The 17,080-nt window shown below is 41.5% G+C and overlaps 2 protein-coding genes across 3 annotated transcripts; both read left to right on the top strand.

Moving 5' to 3' along the window:
• Positions 1–1,191: 1,191 nt before the first annotated feature.
• LOC147181581 (uncharacterized) lies at positions 1,192–10,801 on the top strand. Of its 2 annotated transcripts, none has more exons than XM_086066774.1 (6): positions 1,192–1,492; positions 3,268–3,392; positions 4,807–4,908; positions 6,442–6,660; positions 6,731–7,135; positions 9,184–10,801. In XM_086066774.1, the coding sequence occupies exons 1-6, from the start codon at positions 1,330–1,332 to the stop codon at positions 10,231–10,233; spliced, it is 2,064 nt and encodes a 687-aa protein (XP_085922900.1). In that variant the 5' UTR covers positions 1,192–1,329; the 3' UTR covers positions 10,234–10,801. The 2 variants fall into 2 exon arrangements, with proteins under 2 accessions (XP_085922900.1, XP_085922899.1); XM_086066773.1 differs by having other exon boundaries at positions 4,804–4,908.
• A 926-nt stretch (positions 10,802–11,727) lies between these two features.
• Positions 11,728–15,535, top strand: LOC147181580 (uncharacterized). The gene is made up of 4 exons (XM_086082171.1): positions 11,728–11,843; positions 12,712–12,990; positions 14,270–14,502; positions 15,459–15,535. The coding sequence occupies exons 2-3, from the start codon at positions 12,745–12,747 to the stop codon at positions 14,498–14,500; spliced, it is 477 nt and encodes a 158-aa protein (XP_085938297.1). The 5' UTR covers positions 11,728–11,843; positions 12,712–12,744; the 3' UTR covers positions 14,501–14,502; positions 15,459–15,535.
• The last annotated feature ends 1,545 nt before the right edge of the window (positions 15,536–17,080 follow it).

Raw genomic sequence — 17,080 nt, 5'->3', positions numbered from 1 at the left:
GCTAAAAAATGTAGTTAGTAAGGTAATCCAAGTACCATAATATTAAAGTAATGTAACTTGATTACTTTGGATTACTCCAATACAGAGTATGCTCATGAAGATAAAATTAAAATTAATATCACCACAATATATATTCTATACAATGTGCCTCTCCTACTTGCGGGTGATAGGGACGCCGGGCAGCCTACAAATAGCAAAAATCCTTGTGTAATTAAAAACCATGTAGGCAATTGATTGATTGATTGATTGATCAATTGAATGCCATAACTCACAGTTTAGACAGACAGATAGCTAGATAGATACAGTCATCCAATGAGGATGACGATGCGCGACATCAACTGCAAAAATAACTCATCTCAGTCACAAGTTTAGCCGTGTATATGTTGTGTATGATGTTTAAATAGTGAATTGGTGGGAGGAAGATTTGTTTGGAAGGTGTAACTCACATTATGGTAGTAGGCTAGCGGGCTAGCTAGCAAAAAGCTACAGCGCGTAGCATGCCGCTGGTCTCTCAGCTCAAACTTTCGCTCCTTCAGCAAGACGAGTAAGTTCCAGTGAATACCGGTCGCCATTTCCTCTTCCCGTGAAGGACACGACTGGTACCTCCCTGACATGTAGCAACGATCCCACTAGCGCGGGCGTGCCTCTCTCTCTCTCATAGAATTTGTCATCCCTCGTTCGTTGTTCGTACAAACAGAAAAGGCACAACAAGTTGCCATGTTGTGCAAGTCATTTTCAAATGCAACAGGGGCTTCGAATAATTTAGACAAGTGGGGAAAAAGACATTCAAATAAACAGTTCCGTGACATGAAATCCACTTTAAGTAGCAAAATTATGGCCGAAAGCAGAAGTCGCTACCACAATCGTTTCCCCATGAGCACTCAGATTAAGGTAAAACATTGTGAAATTAATGATAAAATGAATAGCGCGAATAAAATTTAAAAGTTGTACGTAACATAGTTTTAAATAATTTTTACATTAATTATTTACAGTAACTCAACAATTATTAATTATTTAATACCATAGATGAATGAATACATTTTGCTTCACCACTTAATATACAGTACTAGTAAATCAGTCTGTGCGGCGCCAAAAGTAATCTAGAACGTTTGTTATAACTGCAAACATGGGCGTGTAGTTCCACTGATGCCCTGCAGGGGAAGCACCGTAACACTCAGTAAGCAGCACGTTGCTCTGCAGCAGACGAAAAAGCATACCGGAAGTGACTTCCTGTTAACAATCAATATTTGGGCGTCTTGTCAGCCTCGAAAGCAGCCCTTTTCATAATCTTTTTCAGCGGGGCCCACCGTCCGAGTGTCCCCCGGCGTCATGTCGAGCTTCCAGCGGCTCCAAGCGACCGTCAACGAGCGTCTGCGCGCAGCTGCCGAGGAGATCTTTCAGGCGTTCAAAGGCACCATCGTCGGCCTGGAGGACGAGCTGCTGCGCTCCAGGCTGGAACTCGAGCGCCATCAAATGCTCAAACAACACAAAGGTTCGTTTCGCTTCTGACGTAGTTTCAAACTCCGAGCCATCAAACTCTTGGAAATGTCTTTTAAACGACTCCCCCCGACTTCATTGGAACACCTTTAGTTTGCACTGCTGCTTCCCGGACGAAAGAGGACGCTAGAGAGTCGTGTACATAGCGAGGCCAGGTAGACGCAATATAGCGATGTGATGGAACAGTAGTGATGGCTCGAAGCAGTTGTCGAGCGCTCGCGCCAGAAGTATCACAATCGGTCGTCCCAATGCCTCGCTGGATCTGGTAGAACATCTAGTGACGTCACGCTCGAAGCAGAAGCTCGGCAGGGGTCGAGCGCTCGCGGCAATAAGTGTCTCGATACGTTGTTCCGATGCCGTGCTTCATTCGGTGGAAAATCACGTGACCGCGGGGGCGAAGCGTTAGGTGGGGTCGAGTCTGTCAATTTGATTCCGAGAATTTGATTCCGAGTCAAACTCACAATGCTTCTTGGGGGCAAGATTGAGAGGAGAGCTTTTGAAGTCACTAACAATGAGGAAGAGTGCATTAAAAAAACAATGAGTAATATTTACTTGGGGACGGGGGGGACTAGGTAAGTGTTTTCACTCCAAAATTATGTAAATTTTCCAAGTAGTGTTCCGAGTACATCTTATCAGTTTGTTTGTTTTTCAATTAAAAAAAAAAACTACTAGGGTTGAGGCACGAATCCACAACCTTCAGGTTGGGCGGCAGCCCCGCTAGGAGCTGAGCCACGCCACTCCAGCTGTGTTGCTGGTGTCAGGTGGAATCCTCGTAGCTTCAAGACATTTTTTGCTCCATTTAGTCACACCAGAAATACATTAGCCTATAATAAACAACAAGACTAATATGGCACACATGATAGTGTCTGCCTACCAAGCAGAAGGTCACGAGTTCGCTCCTCAACAGTTTAGTAACTTTTTTAATCCTCTAATAAACTGGGAAAATGTACCCAAAACTCTCCTTGTAAAATTTATAATATAATAAAAAAGTTTAGTAAGTTTCTTTTCAAGTAAATATCAGCCCCCTCCTTTATTATTATTATTTTTTTTATACAGTGGAGGTGAAGTGAGATTATTACACAATAGATTAATTTGCAATTGCACATAGTGTAGGCATTCATTCACACACTATATAAACTGAATTATAATATAAATCAAATCACCGAAAGTATCTTCTCCAAAGCTGGAGAGGTCTTAGGAACCGACTAGAACCAAATGCTGCAGATTTTTTTTTGGGGGGGGAACACCAAAATCCCCGTCCCAGTGTCACAAGCATTTTATTCAAATACCATCGTCAATTTTCTGTTGCACCAGCATTTCACTTTTTCATTTAAAACGGACACAAGAATGTCTTATTTCTTATTGACATTTTGCCCTTTTGCTGATTGTAAATGAAATATATTTTTGTCCAGCAGATGTCACCACACTGATTCGTGGCAAATGCTTCATAACACTGAACCATTTCGACACGTTGCTTCATATTGATTCACTGCTTTAGAAAGCTTCGGTTTCTCCATCACTATGAAACAGGGGCTGTGTCCGAATGTCCACCCTACTCCCTATTAAGGGGTCGCGCCATTTTGTAGGGGTGTCCGAATGTCCAGGTAGCGAAAATGTAGGGCACTCAAAATTACCCAAAACTGGAGCTAAAATTAACAAAATGTAGACGTTCTAAACATATAGTCACATTTCTGTAATGAGTGCCAATTGAGAGGTATAAATATGCTTGACAATATAACAAAATGAGTGTTCCTGTGTGTTGCGGTGAAGATGCAGCGCAGCCGTCGGTGTCCATCCAGCCTGAACTTCTGCAACTGCAGGACGAGGCTGAGGGCGAGCCATGTGATCGCGACTGGAAAGCGCCGCTCGAGCAGGATCCCACCGCCAGCGAGCGGGTAAGCCCAGGCCAGCCCAGCCAAATATTTCTTCAGAACCTACTGGTGCACGCAGTTGAATATGTCATGTACTAGTATGCCTTTTGTCCTCACTAGAAAACAAAGCAACACACTTGTACAATGACTACATGTTACTAGTGAGGGCTAACTGTGCTCCAGTTGGGTTTCTAGTACTAATAGTTAGGGATGCACCGAATTTTCGGCCGCCAAAAATAGGTATTTTTTGCATTCGGGCCAAAATAAAATGAAAGCCGAAATAGGAAGTTGTGGTGAGCCAAAAAGACGCTGCAAGCAAGCATCTGTTTGAATTAAACACCAAACGCGGGGGTGAGTGCCCGCCTCTGCGCGCACCGGAGAAGGAAAGCGGCGTCCCTTGGTAAACAACTGTACAACATTTCAACGGGTCGATTAAACAGATACTACAGGTGAGCCACTCTTTCTCCTGCGCCGCCTTTTTTTTTTCTTCCACTTTTTCACTGGCGTTCAGTGGCCGTGCTAAATACTTTAGCTAATGCTAGCACTATTGCTATCAACAGTTTGAAACAAGTAGTAAACACTTACCACGATCTCCGGGTGACTATACAGCTATGCTGTGTGTGACTTTGCAGTCTGTTCCCTGGTGCGAAGAAATTTATTTATTTATTTTTAAACGTTGGTCAGGTTGGTGAATACGTGACTGTGCGGATTTGAGGTGCGCCGCGCCGTGTCCCGCTCCAAATACAAATGCGTCATCCGCACCGCCCGTGCGAACCACTGTACATGGACTATAAAGGGCAATCACACCGCCAGAAAATGTATCATTAGCCAACATATCTGTGGTCTGGACATATTTCAATTTATATTGTGCTTTGTTAAAATGCCAGTGCTAAATAAATATTTTATAATATTATAATTTTAGTTAATTATAATAAAATGCAATGATAGTAAAATAAATAGGCATATTTTTTTTCGGCCAAAAAATTTCATTTTGGTGCATCCCTACTAATAGTGATGTTATGAAATTCTGCGTGATAGCATCTAGCACTTTACTAGTGGTACTAGTAGCGTGCGGTTGACAACTAACGCACAGTTTTGCCTTACTGATAACATGTAGTTATTCTGCGCAAGCGCCCAGAAATGTAGTGACTTTTTTAGCAAAAGTTTTGTTTGTTTTTTTATTCTATTTGGAGTAATTTTGAGCTCTTTTAAAAGCTCTATTATTATTATTATTATTATTAAAGACATTCAGCTCAGCTCATTATAATTCCATGGCACCAATATACCACGATCTGGCGAAAAAGCCCTCCTTTGGTCGAAAAAGAAAGCGCTGTGTCTTTACTTCCACTGTGTTTTTATGCTAAGTAAAGCAACGTTGAGCACCGTATAAATGATGACATCATATTTCTTCTTCCTCTTGTCGTGCATGGGCGAGAAGCCGTTCACCTGCGGAGAGTGCGGAACAGCCTTCAAATGTCAACGCAACTTCACGAGGCACATGCGCACGCACGCCAGAGAGAAACCTAACGATGCCTGCCAGGTTTGTATGGAAAAGGTCCAAGTATTAGTACACTCTTTGCCCCCACTAGTAAAAAAAGTTCAGTGCACTAGTTGAATGACCGTACATAATTAAACCTTACGACTGCACTGCACTTCTAAAACTACCATCCCCAACTAGTAGACTCATAGCAAAAGGTCCACTAGTTCTAGTACTAGTACTTGTAAGCTGTAACAGCGAGAATTCCTACTAGTCGTTCTATTTCTTTACAGAAATGTCATTTGACATGGTTGGCCATTCTACTATATATATCTCATTCAATGCCTTTATTCTCATGATTGTTTACATTGTAGATTCTCAATGAAGGCATCAAAAGTAAAAATCAACACATGTGGAGTTAATGTACTTCACAAAGACAAAAGGTGAAATAACTGAAAACCTGTTTTAGATTGCAGTTTCTTCAAAATAGCCACCCCTTTGCTCTGATTACTGCTTTTCACACTCTTGGCATTCGCACCTCTGGGATCTCCTTCATTACTATACTGTTGGGAAACTATTGCAGGTGACTCCTCTTGAGGGAATGACAAGAGTGTGCCCAAAAAAAATAATCATCAGAGCAAAGAGAAACTAGAATATAAAACATGTCTTAATTTATCTCACCTTTTTTTTTAAAGTACATAACTCCACGTGTTCTTTTATAGTTTTGATGCCTTCAGTGAGAATCTCCAATGTAAATAGTCATGAAAATAAAGAAAATGCATTGCATGAGAATGTGCGTCCAAACTTTTGGCCTGTACTGTATATGAATAAAATCCCAAGTTTTACAAAAACAAAGAATCATGTGAGTAAAGTAGTGGTTCTATTGGGAAAATAATCCTCAAGTTTACAGGATATTATCTGAGAATTAAGTGGAAATACTGCAAGAAATATAAAAAGAAAATCAGTGCTAAGAGAAAGAAAACTATGAAGTTGTAATAATATTACATGGCAAACATTTCTAACTCATTAGAATACTGTAAAAAATATATATATTCTAAGCTAAAGTTTAAGAAATTGACAGGAATAAAGTAAAATTTTATGAGATCTAAAACATTTAAAATCCAAAACGATAAAGTTGTAATATTACAAGAAAAAGCTAAAAAAAAAATAATAGGAAAATAAGTTTCATTATGACAAAAAAGATAATTTTACAAGAATAAAGTTACAATATTACGACGAAAAACATTTTATAATTATGTTTGCCACTGTAACATTATGCAGATTATAAATCAGCACTATGCCTAAATATAGGAACATTTCAAAAGAATAGAAGAAAAAGAATGATTCATTCAAAATGTATTATACATTAAAGTTAAAAAAAAAAAAAAAACACAAGTTAAAAGTTTTATACTAAAGACTTACTTCTTCAAGATAAAATGCAAATGAACTGTGCTTAGTGACCCTTTCGTGTACCACTAGAGGGAGCACGAGTGTTACTCGTACCACACTTCTAGAATCCGTGTACAAGTATACAGACAGTTGAGTTCATGTTGTGGATGTGGACCAAATGGTCAAGCAACAGGATGTTGATTCCAGAGCGTGAAAGGAGACGATGGGCTGAGCGGCTTAGGGGAGAAGCCGGCGGCCGTGCTGTGCGACGACGATGATGATGACGACGACGACGACGATGACGATGATGACGGTGAGGCGGCGCGCGAAGAGGAAGGGATTTGTGATGGCGATGATGATGACATCGGAGATGATGACTGGGTCCCCCAAGCACAGAAACCATCTTCACCAAACTCACCAGACCAGGTAAGGGGGGGGGGGGAGTTTTGACTTTTTATTATTATTATTATTTATTGTATTTTTTTGACTTGTGAAGGACAGCGATGAGTGGCAGCCCAGCGATGGCGACAAACAGAAAAAGAAAACGTTGCGGAAGGCCAAGCTGTCCTTCAGCTGCAAAGTTTGCGGGAAGAGTTTCCACGCCGTCATCTCGCTGGCCAATCACAGCGAGGCGCACCCCAAGGACATGTGCGGCGTCTGCGGCGAGCGCTTCGACTCGGACGAAAGCTTCGAACGTCACGTCAAGACTCACATGAAGGGCCACGTGTGCGACGTGTGCGGCAAATGCTTCGGCACGGCCAACGCGCTGGAGATGCACGCGCGCGTGCACACGGGCGAGAAGCCGTTCGAGTGCGGCGAGTGCCGAAAGGCTTTCAACTGTCAGCACAACCTGACCCGGCACATGCGCCGGCACACGGGAGAGAAACCCTACGCCTGCCACGTACGTATCAACAGTTAGTCCTTCATTGTTGAGGAAACGTTCATTTAAAAATTGTCCAAATCGTGTTACAACTTAGTATAGCACAAACGTTTTACTAGTGTGAACTAGTTGTTCTACCAGTGCACTAGGAAAAAAGCAAAGTGTGAGGTGCAACAATTGATGAATTGAGCGCCAATTGATTACCACAGTAATCAACTTTTTTCTTTCTTTTTTTTTTGTTTATTGATAAATTGTTTAGAGAGCTTGCTTAAATACGACGCCGTATTATGGCCACGTATAAATATAAATTTTTTTAGAGAGTGGGGGCAATATTCAGAGAGAAAAAAACTCTACAATTTGCCACTTTATACGTTTTTTTCTCGCAAATTAGCGACTTTATGGACAAAAAAACTCAAACATTTATGAGAAATACACGTCGCGTACTACTCGACTGTTTGTGCCAATACTTTTGGGTCGGGTTTCCAAATAAGGAGATAGTCACTGCTTTAGCATAGATTAACCATATGATGTTAAGCATTCGCTCTTTGAAGCGTCGTGTACGGCCACTGGCCAGCGACAAAGACGCCTCGCTTTGCGAAGCCCCACACTCGGACGATCAAGCGTTTAAGTTAATTTGTTAAAATGTATATTTACTTGTACATTTATGTTTCCAGAATTATTATTTACACATTCATACAGTTTTTTTAGTTTTTTTTTTTTGTTTTTTTTACAAGTATCTAAGTTGATGTGTCGAATCTGCTGCTGTCATTCACTTGCATTTACCTATGGTATGCTAGCATGTGATTGGATAGTATTAGTCAGCTGATAGGGGATCAGGAAGTGTTGTCGCTCTGGCTGCGGTGAATGATGACGAATGATTTCATCTCCATCCTGCCTTTTCATTTTCTAAACGGTGTCCCATTAACCACCAACAAATCCTCACATGATTAGACTATAGCTACGCTTACGCTACGTTTCGTTGCACTAGTTGTAATGACAATAAACTGAATCTGAATCTAGACTGAAGCAGGTGGGGCAGGAGAGCCTTGGCCACGCCCAACTCATTTTGTAAACCAAAGCGCTTGGAATCAGGCGAGCCTTGGCCGCGCCTACCAAAATCCGTCCGTTTGAAACTGGGCTCACAGTAGACCATCTTGTGGAGCCTGTATTTGTACCAGGGCTGGGAATCTTTGACTGTCTCACGATTCAATTCCGATTTTTGGGTCTACGATTCGATTCAGAATCAATTATCGATTCAGAACGATTTTAGATTCAAAATTATTTGGTTGAGTGATTTCTGCTTCAATTTATAGATATGCAAAGAATTGTCATGATCTACTGCAGTCTGACTCGCTAATGCTAATTAGCGTGCTACTCGTGGCACTTTTATCACTGAAAAGAACGACTATTCATACAAAACGCTTTAGGAATGTATACAGAGAAGCATCTTAACATCCTATACTGCAAAAAAACAACAACTTTTATTGGAATAATTTGATCATGACTTTTTGCTTCTATGTGGCTACAACTTAACAGTGTATCAGAACGAGCGGAACCACACTGCCCCTAAGTGGCCAAATCGTGTACAACATGAACAGTGCTTCCAATAAAGGCACACACTAACAAGGGCAAAATAGTATAAAATAATTGAAATAAGATCGATTTGGGGACATTTAAAATCGATTCTGAATAATACTAAATGAGAATTTATTTTTTGGCACACCCCTAATTTGTACAATTAGGCAGAATTTCACAAGAAAAAATATTGATACAGTATTAGAGATGATGTTGTCGCTGCAAAGCTCATGTTAGGACACCTTTACCAGAATATTGTCCAAATCCTCAGATTTCAGCCCCCAACAGTAAATTATCTCAGATTTCTGTAGTCCTTCATGAAAGTAGGCTCATTATCAAAACAACACCTCTGTTTTTATTTTTGGGCAAAAATGTTGATTGTTGTTTAACCATACATGTTTTAGTAAATTTTCCTGTATTTAATTAAAGGGATAGGGTGAAAAATTAATCATTAATCAGCAAATGAATTCATCCTTAATTGCGTCTTTTCACAGATATGCGGCCAGCAATTCAGCGACCACTCCACCAGGAAGCGCCACCTGCTGGTCCACGACATGGTGACGGACGGAGAGGCAAACGATGAGCAAGCGAGCGTCAAGGAGTCTAAGGGTCACGTGGTGTGCGTGGTGTGCGGCAAAGGCTTCCGCTCCGTCATTGCTCTGGTCAACCACGCCGCGGTCAACCACGCCACAGATGACTACGCCGACTGCGGCGTGTGCGGCGCCCGCACCGACGACCTGGCGGCGCACCTGCGGACGCACGACAGCGGCAAAGCGTGCCACGTCTGCGGCAAGCGTTTCGACGGCGCCCGCGACCTGGACATGCACGTGCGCGTGCACACGGGCGAGAAGCCCTTCGTGTGCAGCCAGTGCGGCAGAGCCTTCAACTGGGAGCACAACATGCGGCGGCACATGCGCACGCACACGGGCGAGCGGCCGTTCCCCTGCGACCATTGCGGGAAGCTCTTCAACGACGACTCGGCCAGGATGCGCCACCTGCTCACGCACCAGGAGAAGGAAGCGCCGGCCGGCCGGCGCGCACCCAACAAGAGGAGCCGCGTCATCTGCGTGGTGTGCGGTCGCATGTTCCACTCGCTGATAGCGCTGGTCAACCACTCGGCCGGCCACCAGACGGACTGCGGCGTGTGCGGCGCTCACGCCGACGCCTGGGACCAGATGAAGGCCCACCTGGCCACGCACAGTAACGGCAAAGTGTGCGAGGTGTGCGGCAAGTGCTTCGACGGCCGCCGCGACCTGGAGACGCACATGCGCGTGCACACTGGCGAGAAGCCCTTCCGATGTAGCGTGTGCGGGAAGGCCTTCAACTGTCAGCACAACATGACGCGCCACATGCGCACGCACACGGGCGAGAAGCCGTACGCCTGCGGCGTGTGCGACCGGCGCTTCAGCGACCGCTCGTCTCTCAGCAAGCACAACGACGTGCACACGGGCGACAAGGCGCACGGGTGCGAGTTGTGCGGGAAGACCTTCTTCCGCAAGGCCAACCTTCGACTGCACATGAAGTGCCACGGGTCCGAATGTTGACGACGACCTCCCGCATTTTGACATAGTGTCTGGGTTTATTGGGGGGCACGACCAATTTAGATTATTTTCAGGATGATTCCCATATTTGGCAGGATAGAATTCCCACAACCGATTATTGGTTGATAGGAATAAAGATACATTGTGACTAAAATAAGGCCATTTGTAAATAAGGTCCCTGAACTCTTAGAATATGTAACTTTCAATCACCATTTTTGACTGTTTTACAATACATTGACTTTTAGTATTTAACTTTTCCAACAGAAACAACAATCTGCCTCTTTTTATTTTTTTTATTTTATATATATATAGTTTTGTTTTGTTTTTAACCTTTTTTAGTGGAGCGGATTTGTTTGTATTGATGGCAGAACTCGGTCCGGAGTGCTGCGCTGTACTGAACTCTTATTGTCGAGCAAATTCAAGTTAGTCCAACAGACAACAAGCTGCATCTCCTTGTTGACATTTAAAATCACTACACCTTGGAAAAAAGAAAAACAGCAGTTACCAAAGAGAATTTGTGTGAATGTTGTACTACAATTAGTCAACCACTTTGAATAAACTTTTACTCAGAGTTTGTGTTGTGTTTGGCTCTCGGGTTTTATTTTAAAATGCGAACTGACAAACAATGTGACGAATCCAGCAATTCAAGTCAAAATGTCATTCAGCTCTGTGAAATAACACTCTTCTCTCATTGAAAAGCATTGGCCTTAAGATCGTTGTCATTTGATATAGGAGGATTATTTTATTTATTTCGAACTGTGATGAAATTTCCTTTGACTACTACAACAATCTGCTCGGTTTGTATGCTCGTCGCAGGCGTACACAGTTTGTTTTCACTGTGTAAGGTGTGTTGCATTGCGGAAATATCACAAATGTTCGGAATTGTCAATAGACTCTTCTTTTTTGGTCCCAATCAATTACAAAGCTATAAGTGTTTTTTTATTTTAAAAAGTTTGAAAGTAATAGCTGAGTCATTACAGAGCTTTAGTCAAAGTATCCAGGTCAGTACACCGACATTATTTCTAATTTCTCCTTTAAATGCTGTCAAAATGTTAGTGATTGTTAGCTTAAATGTTATGCTAAAGCTACGTTATTCACGATTGATGTTAATGAATTAATTTGGATAGTCGCTTATTTGTGCCACAGCAGTCAATATCGGACCCGTCTGAACACATTTGACCGATTTTCACGTAATCTTTTCAAGTTGAAGTCGTCTGTTTACAACTATTTTAATTCGATATTCATGGTTTGGCGAGGCCCAACTTCACTTAAATGAACGTCTTTTATCCGACACTCGTTGAGTAGTTGTGTCGCGTTTGTGGTCCAGACTAATTTCGGGGGCTTTCCTTCTTGTGTCTGTAAGCGCACGCACGCACACGTCGACGAGCACGTGGACGCGCGTAAAGAACGTAGAAACCGAACTCGTAATAAGCAATAATAGCAACAGCACAAAAAAAAAAATAAACATACAAACTTCTGCATTGTTTATCAGCTGCTTACTATGGTAAATTTCTCACATTTATTTTTGTGTCTTTTCAGATTTGTGAGTTCTGATGGATAGACTAGAAGATAAATTGATAAATAGAAAAGTCCCTCTCTAATTTGAATTACCGGTACGTATGAATTACAGTACAGTAGAATGTATTAGATACTTTATGATTTTTATGAAAGAGTTCATATGGTGTGGACTGTGAATACAACTGTGGTGCAACAAAACCTGAGTTTGTTATCTAGAATAAAAAATACATTAGAATAAACATGAAATCATATGAAAAGGACACTAAACAAGACGGAATTATATATGATTTGATTTGATTTGTTTTGTTTTTACAAGAACTAAATGTTAAGTTACTTCTAAGGTACTAAGTAGCTCAGACTAGTTTTTTTTTGGGGGGGGGGCTACTTATATGGATGAGAAAGTACTGATACCAGGTATCAGTATCGGGCTGATACCCAGCCTTATTTAAAGTATCGGCACTTGCGACCGCGGCTAATACAAAAATGATGTCTTCGGATATATCGGTCTTATGGCTTCAAAATTATCTGGCATTGTTTTTGTTTTGTTGTTGTTGTTTTTTTTTTGGGGGGGGGTATTGTTATGTATCAAAAGTACTAGTGGTATTAATCCTTGGTATCGTATCGGCGACTACTCAAGAATTAGTAGTCTGAGGAAAAAGTGAGAGCAACATCCCTTCTTATTTACTTAATCGAGTAATCATTTAGTAACTGTAACTAATTGAATCATATTACCGGTACTCTGAAGGAACAGTACACTTGAGTACAATTTGTGGCTACTCTACCCACCTCTGGTTACAGTATATTGTTTTTGAACCAATTAAGTGAAATTGGATAATTTGCTATTACACATGAGTGCTTAGGAATCCCTGTGGTTATTTAGCAGTAGCATGATAGCATGCAGCACTTTATGCTAGGTTAGGTCAAATAAAGGTCACATCACGTGTAGTTTTGCGTTTCATGCAGTGATGCCGCGATCAAGCGAGGAAGAGGAGGAGGATGCAATACGATTGGGCCGAAGATGACTTTGAACTTCCTCAGGGGGTGAAGCCCCTGGGGGGCGCGGTGCCCGAGGACGGACGGCGCTACGTCATGTACCACGGCACCACCCGGCAGAGCGCCAACCTCATCGGGTTGTCGGGATTCCGCCAGTCGACGGACGGTATGCTGGGCTGTGGCGTCTACCTCAGCCGCGACCTGCAGAAGGCCAAGCGCTACCCGCTCCACCATCCCGACGCTGACAAGGTTTTAGCCTTTTGAAATCATTAACTCATTTGCTCCCAAAAACGTATAAACGCGTTCTATTATAAATATTGCCATGGTCCCAAAAACATATTTATACGTTTATGTTTTTTTTTATGCTAGAGCATACAGAAGGTTTTGATGCAGCCTCTGAACTGAAGAGAACGATTAAAGCAAAGATAGTTGTTACAAAAAACGGCCAGCAGGTGGCAGCAGTGTATAAGAGATCAACCAGGGCCATGTTGCAACAAGCTGTTTCCCCCACTGTTTTGTGAATAATGATGAAACTTAGCTGTATTCTAATGCTATTTGCTACAAAACGGAAACGGATAGACATATACTTTTTTCCTGATGAAAGAAGAGACTCAAATTTTGTAGGTTCAATGTTTTTATAGCAATAGAACACAATATTTTGGGGGCCTTCCAAAATCGGTCAAAATCCAGTGAAACACCCAGGAGCGAAGGGGGTTGCTTCAGTGAAAATGGCTGCAAGTGAATGAGTTAAAAGACTCATTTTAAAAGTACAGTTGTTCTTAGATATAACATTGTTCACTTTTTGCGTTTTCACAGATTTTTAAATCGTACATATCAAATTTCATATTGCTGTTTTTTTTTTTTGCTGCGTCATACAAAAGCGTATTGATGTCCCACCAGAAATAAAGTTCACTATCATTAACTCATTTACTGCCATAAATTAATTTTTTTTTAAAGATTATTAAAAAATTAAAGGCAAGAAGCGCTAATTTTTTTTTTATTAATTGCATTATTTCACTAGTTAACTCACGAGCTGTCCTAAATGTACAATAAAAAAAATTCTAGGTTTTCATACTCTTGTTAATAAAAGTGGGGAAAAAATAGTTAAAATTAATTTTTGACGTTTATAGGCATCAATGGCAGTAAATGAATACAAAAAGAAAAAGAAAAGATTATTAAAATTTCAGGGCATCAGGCAATCAAAGTTTTTAATCGTAATTAATCGCATGAATTCACTAGTTAACTCGCGATTAATCACAAATTGTTGTTCTAAATGCAAATAAATTCATATTCACAGGATTGAGCTGAAAAACATGCTTATTCAAAGTTCAATTGCATTTTTGATGTCAGGCCAGAACAATGAAATACTGTGTAGTGGACCCCGGATTATCTCGGATTCACCTGTTCTTTTGAGGGGGAGGGACCAATCTATCCCCTCTTATTCACGAAATCCTACTCGGATTTGTTGTTCATTTCCCCCTATTTTGTTCTTTGTGTTGGTTTTTGGTGCTTGATGAATGGTTGTAAGGTGGTGCTGAAGGTGGCGGTGGACGTGGGCCTCGTGATCGCCATCAACTACCAGGGTCACCCGCGGCAGAAGACGTGGCACGACGTGCGCTTCGGCCCCGTCTTCGACACCGCCTGGGTGCCCCCGCACTGCGGGATGGTGCCCAGCGGGCTGGAGGAAGACTGCGTGTGGGACCCCCGGCGGATCGCCATCCTCGACACCATCGCGCCCACGCCGCGTGTCTACGCTTAAAGGTTGCCAGCAATCACAGTGCTCATCTGTCGTTAACCCCCCCAAAAAATCTTGACAATAATATGTTCTATGCAGCCCCACTTGTCTAAAGACGATATTCTGGTTAATATTGCGTGAGGGGAATATGAGTTAAGCAGCAAAATCCAGCAGTTTTTATCAATACCAGATGGCGGCCATTTTGTTACTCGCAGTCGAGTGAAAATGATATCACACTAAACAAACACAGCTCAGCTTAAAAATAACAGTTGAGCTGTGATTTCCTGAGCAACTGTGATGTCATCTTCAGTCGACAGCAAGTGGCAAAATGGCCGCCCCCTGTGATGGATTTTGTTTCATAACTCATATTCCACAAATGTAATATTAATCAGAATGTTATGTTTAGACTAGTGAGGTCACATTTAAGATATTATTGTCAAGAAATATTTACGGTTGACTTCAATTTTAACTCATTCACTGCCATTGACGGCTATAGACGTCAAAAATTCATTTGGACTATTTCTATTAGTTTAACATTTTTTTTCCACTATTGCTAACAGGAGTATGAAAACCTAGAATTTTTTTAATTGTAAATTTAGAACAGATAAAACATTTATGATAAATCGTGAGTTAACTAGTGAAGGCATGCGATTAATTACGATTTAAAAATGTAATCGTAATTAATTGCATGACTTCAATAGTTGACTCACGATTAATGACAAATTTTATATCTGTTATAAATGTACAATTATTATTATTTTCTAGATTTTAATAAAAAATGAAATGAAATGAAAAAAATGTTAAATGGAAATAGTTCACATTAATTTTGTACGTCTATAGTCGTCAATGGCAGTGAATGAGTTAAGCAGAAGTAGGACTGATACCAAAAAAAAGTGACTAGTAAAAGTAGTGTGATTCAATGTCTTAAGCAAACCCAAAGTACAGCTTTGCTAACATTGCTACCTGAATCTGTTTTTTTTAGCTTAGATGGGGAATTTTTGAAGGGCAGAAGCTGGAGCTTTTTCGCCTTTTCAAATTTTAGGCTATCACCACCAATCCGTCTTGGAGTTGACGACATCGAACATCCATCCATTTTCTTGCGAGAACAGCGACCTAAACAGGGAAACCCAGACTTGCCTCTCCCCAGACACTTCATCCAGTTCTTCCGGTAGGGATCCGGAGGCATTCCTGGGCAGCAGACGTCTCTCCAGCATGTCCTGGGTGGTCCCCGGGGCCTCCTGCTGGTGGGACATGCCCGGAACGCCTCACCAGGGAGGCGTCCAGCAGGCATGCTAACCAGATTAGCGTCAGACATTAGCGCTGGTCCGGGGCTGGTATGCTGCCGTGTTGTACCAATGCCAACAACGGAAACATTTTGGTCACCAAAATTGGCCCAAAGGTGCATTGTTGCTTTCTGGCCAAAACAGGATGTTGTGGGTTAGCAACATGTCGCTAGCGTCGACAAGTCTGTTTCGCCACAAGTGGCCATGAAATGGTGGCAAGGAACGAGGGCAGGGACACAAAGTGAAACTCTGTCACCGGATTATTAAAGGCAAAAATGTGCTAACAACAACTAGACGTTGACGAGAACTTTATTCGTCATATAAGTACAAGTTGGAGGACACAACATCTTCTTCAAAGAACAAAAGCCCAAGTGAAATAGCAACAGTGAAAGAGAAGCGCTTCATTCTTTGGAGCCAGACATTTATGAGGCATCGTTACATGCTGTGCTGTGGAACACAAGATAAGATATTGGTAAGTGATATTTTTAACCATTTGTTATAACGTGTTTGTTTTTATGTCGGTCTTTCAAAATACATATTCTCGTAAAAACAGCCAGTGGTTCTGTAAAGTTTGGCGTCTGCTGCCTTTATATAGACTATATTTAAAAAATATATATATATATTGCGCATTGTTGGAATGACAGTGCTTACTAAATGTTTGAATAATTTTGTAATTAGTTTATTCTCTGAAGCATTTATATTCATTTGTGCAAAAAGTAGCCATGACTGTAATCCTACTAATAATTTAGCAGAATATTTGTATCGCTAAAATCTCCTATGTCACAATTTGATAGTAAATTCCATATTTTTTCTTCACAAATCGATACTATTGGTCAGTCCACAGCGTGATCACTACTGGCAGTCTGGCACCACTCTTGCCCTTTACCCTCCACATCTTCTCTAGTTCTTCCTTCAAGTCCGAAGTATTTCTCCAGCTTCTTGTGTTCCGTTTTGTGGATGTTAATATCATTATGATGAATTACATCTATCATGACTGACTGCTGTCTTTTAATATTTATCCACCACCACTATGTCAGGCTGGTTGGCTATCAGCACAGGATCTTGGCCTGCTTGTTTTCAACCACCTTCAGTGGCTTGATTCTGGACCTCTAAATGATCTCTGGGTCATCCTACCTGCACCTCTAGCCTTCTCTTCATGGAGGTGTCCCATTGAGGACACCCATAACAAAATACTGGGGATATGATATTTTCAGAATTTGAAGTAGACAAAAATAGAGATCTCTACATAAAATGTGTTGATGATTACGTTTTCTGACGTAATGTAAAGCTTTACCTTAATTAAGGTTTTAGACTGTCTCTT

The sequence above is a fragment of the Leptonotus elevatus genome, chromosome 1 (assembly GCF_054856555.1).
Source record: "Leptonotus elevatus isolate MCC_2025b chromosome 1, RoL_Lele_1.0, whole genome shotgun sequence".
NCBI classification, from domain to species: Eukaryota; Metazoa; Chordata; class Actinopteri; order Syngnathiformes; family Syngnathidae; genus Leptonotus; species Leptonotus elevatus.
This window is presented reverse-complemented; position numbering and strand designations above follow the sequence as displayed.

Coding starts and splice junctions, on each gene's coding strand:
- LOC147181581 (XM_086066773.1), top strand. CDS start 1,330: ATGTCGAGCTTCCAGCGGCTCCAAGCGACCGTCAACGAGCGTCTGCGC. Junction 3,393..4,803: donor ATCCCACCGCCAGCGAGCGG/GTAAGCCCAGGC, acceptor TGCATGGGCGAG/AAGCCGTTCACCTGCGGAGA. Junction 7,136..9,183: donor AGAAACCCTACGCCTGCCAC/GTACGTATCAAC, acceptor GTCTTTTCACAG/ATATGCGGCCAGCAATTCAG.
- LOC147181580 (XM_086082171.1), top strand. CDS start 12,745: ATGCAATACGATTGGGCCGAAGATGACTTTGAACTTCCTCAGGGGGTG. Junction 12,991..14,269: donor ACCATCCCGACGCTGACAAG/GTTTTAGCCTTT, acceptor AATGGTTGTAAG/GTGGTGCTGAAGGTGGCGGT.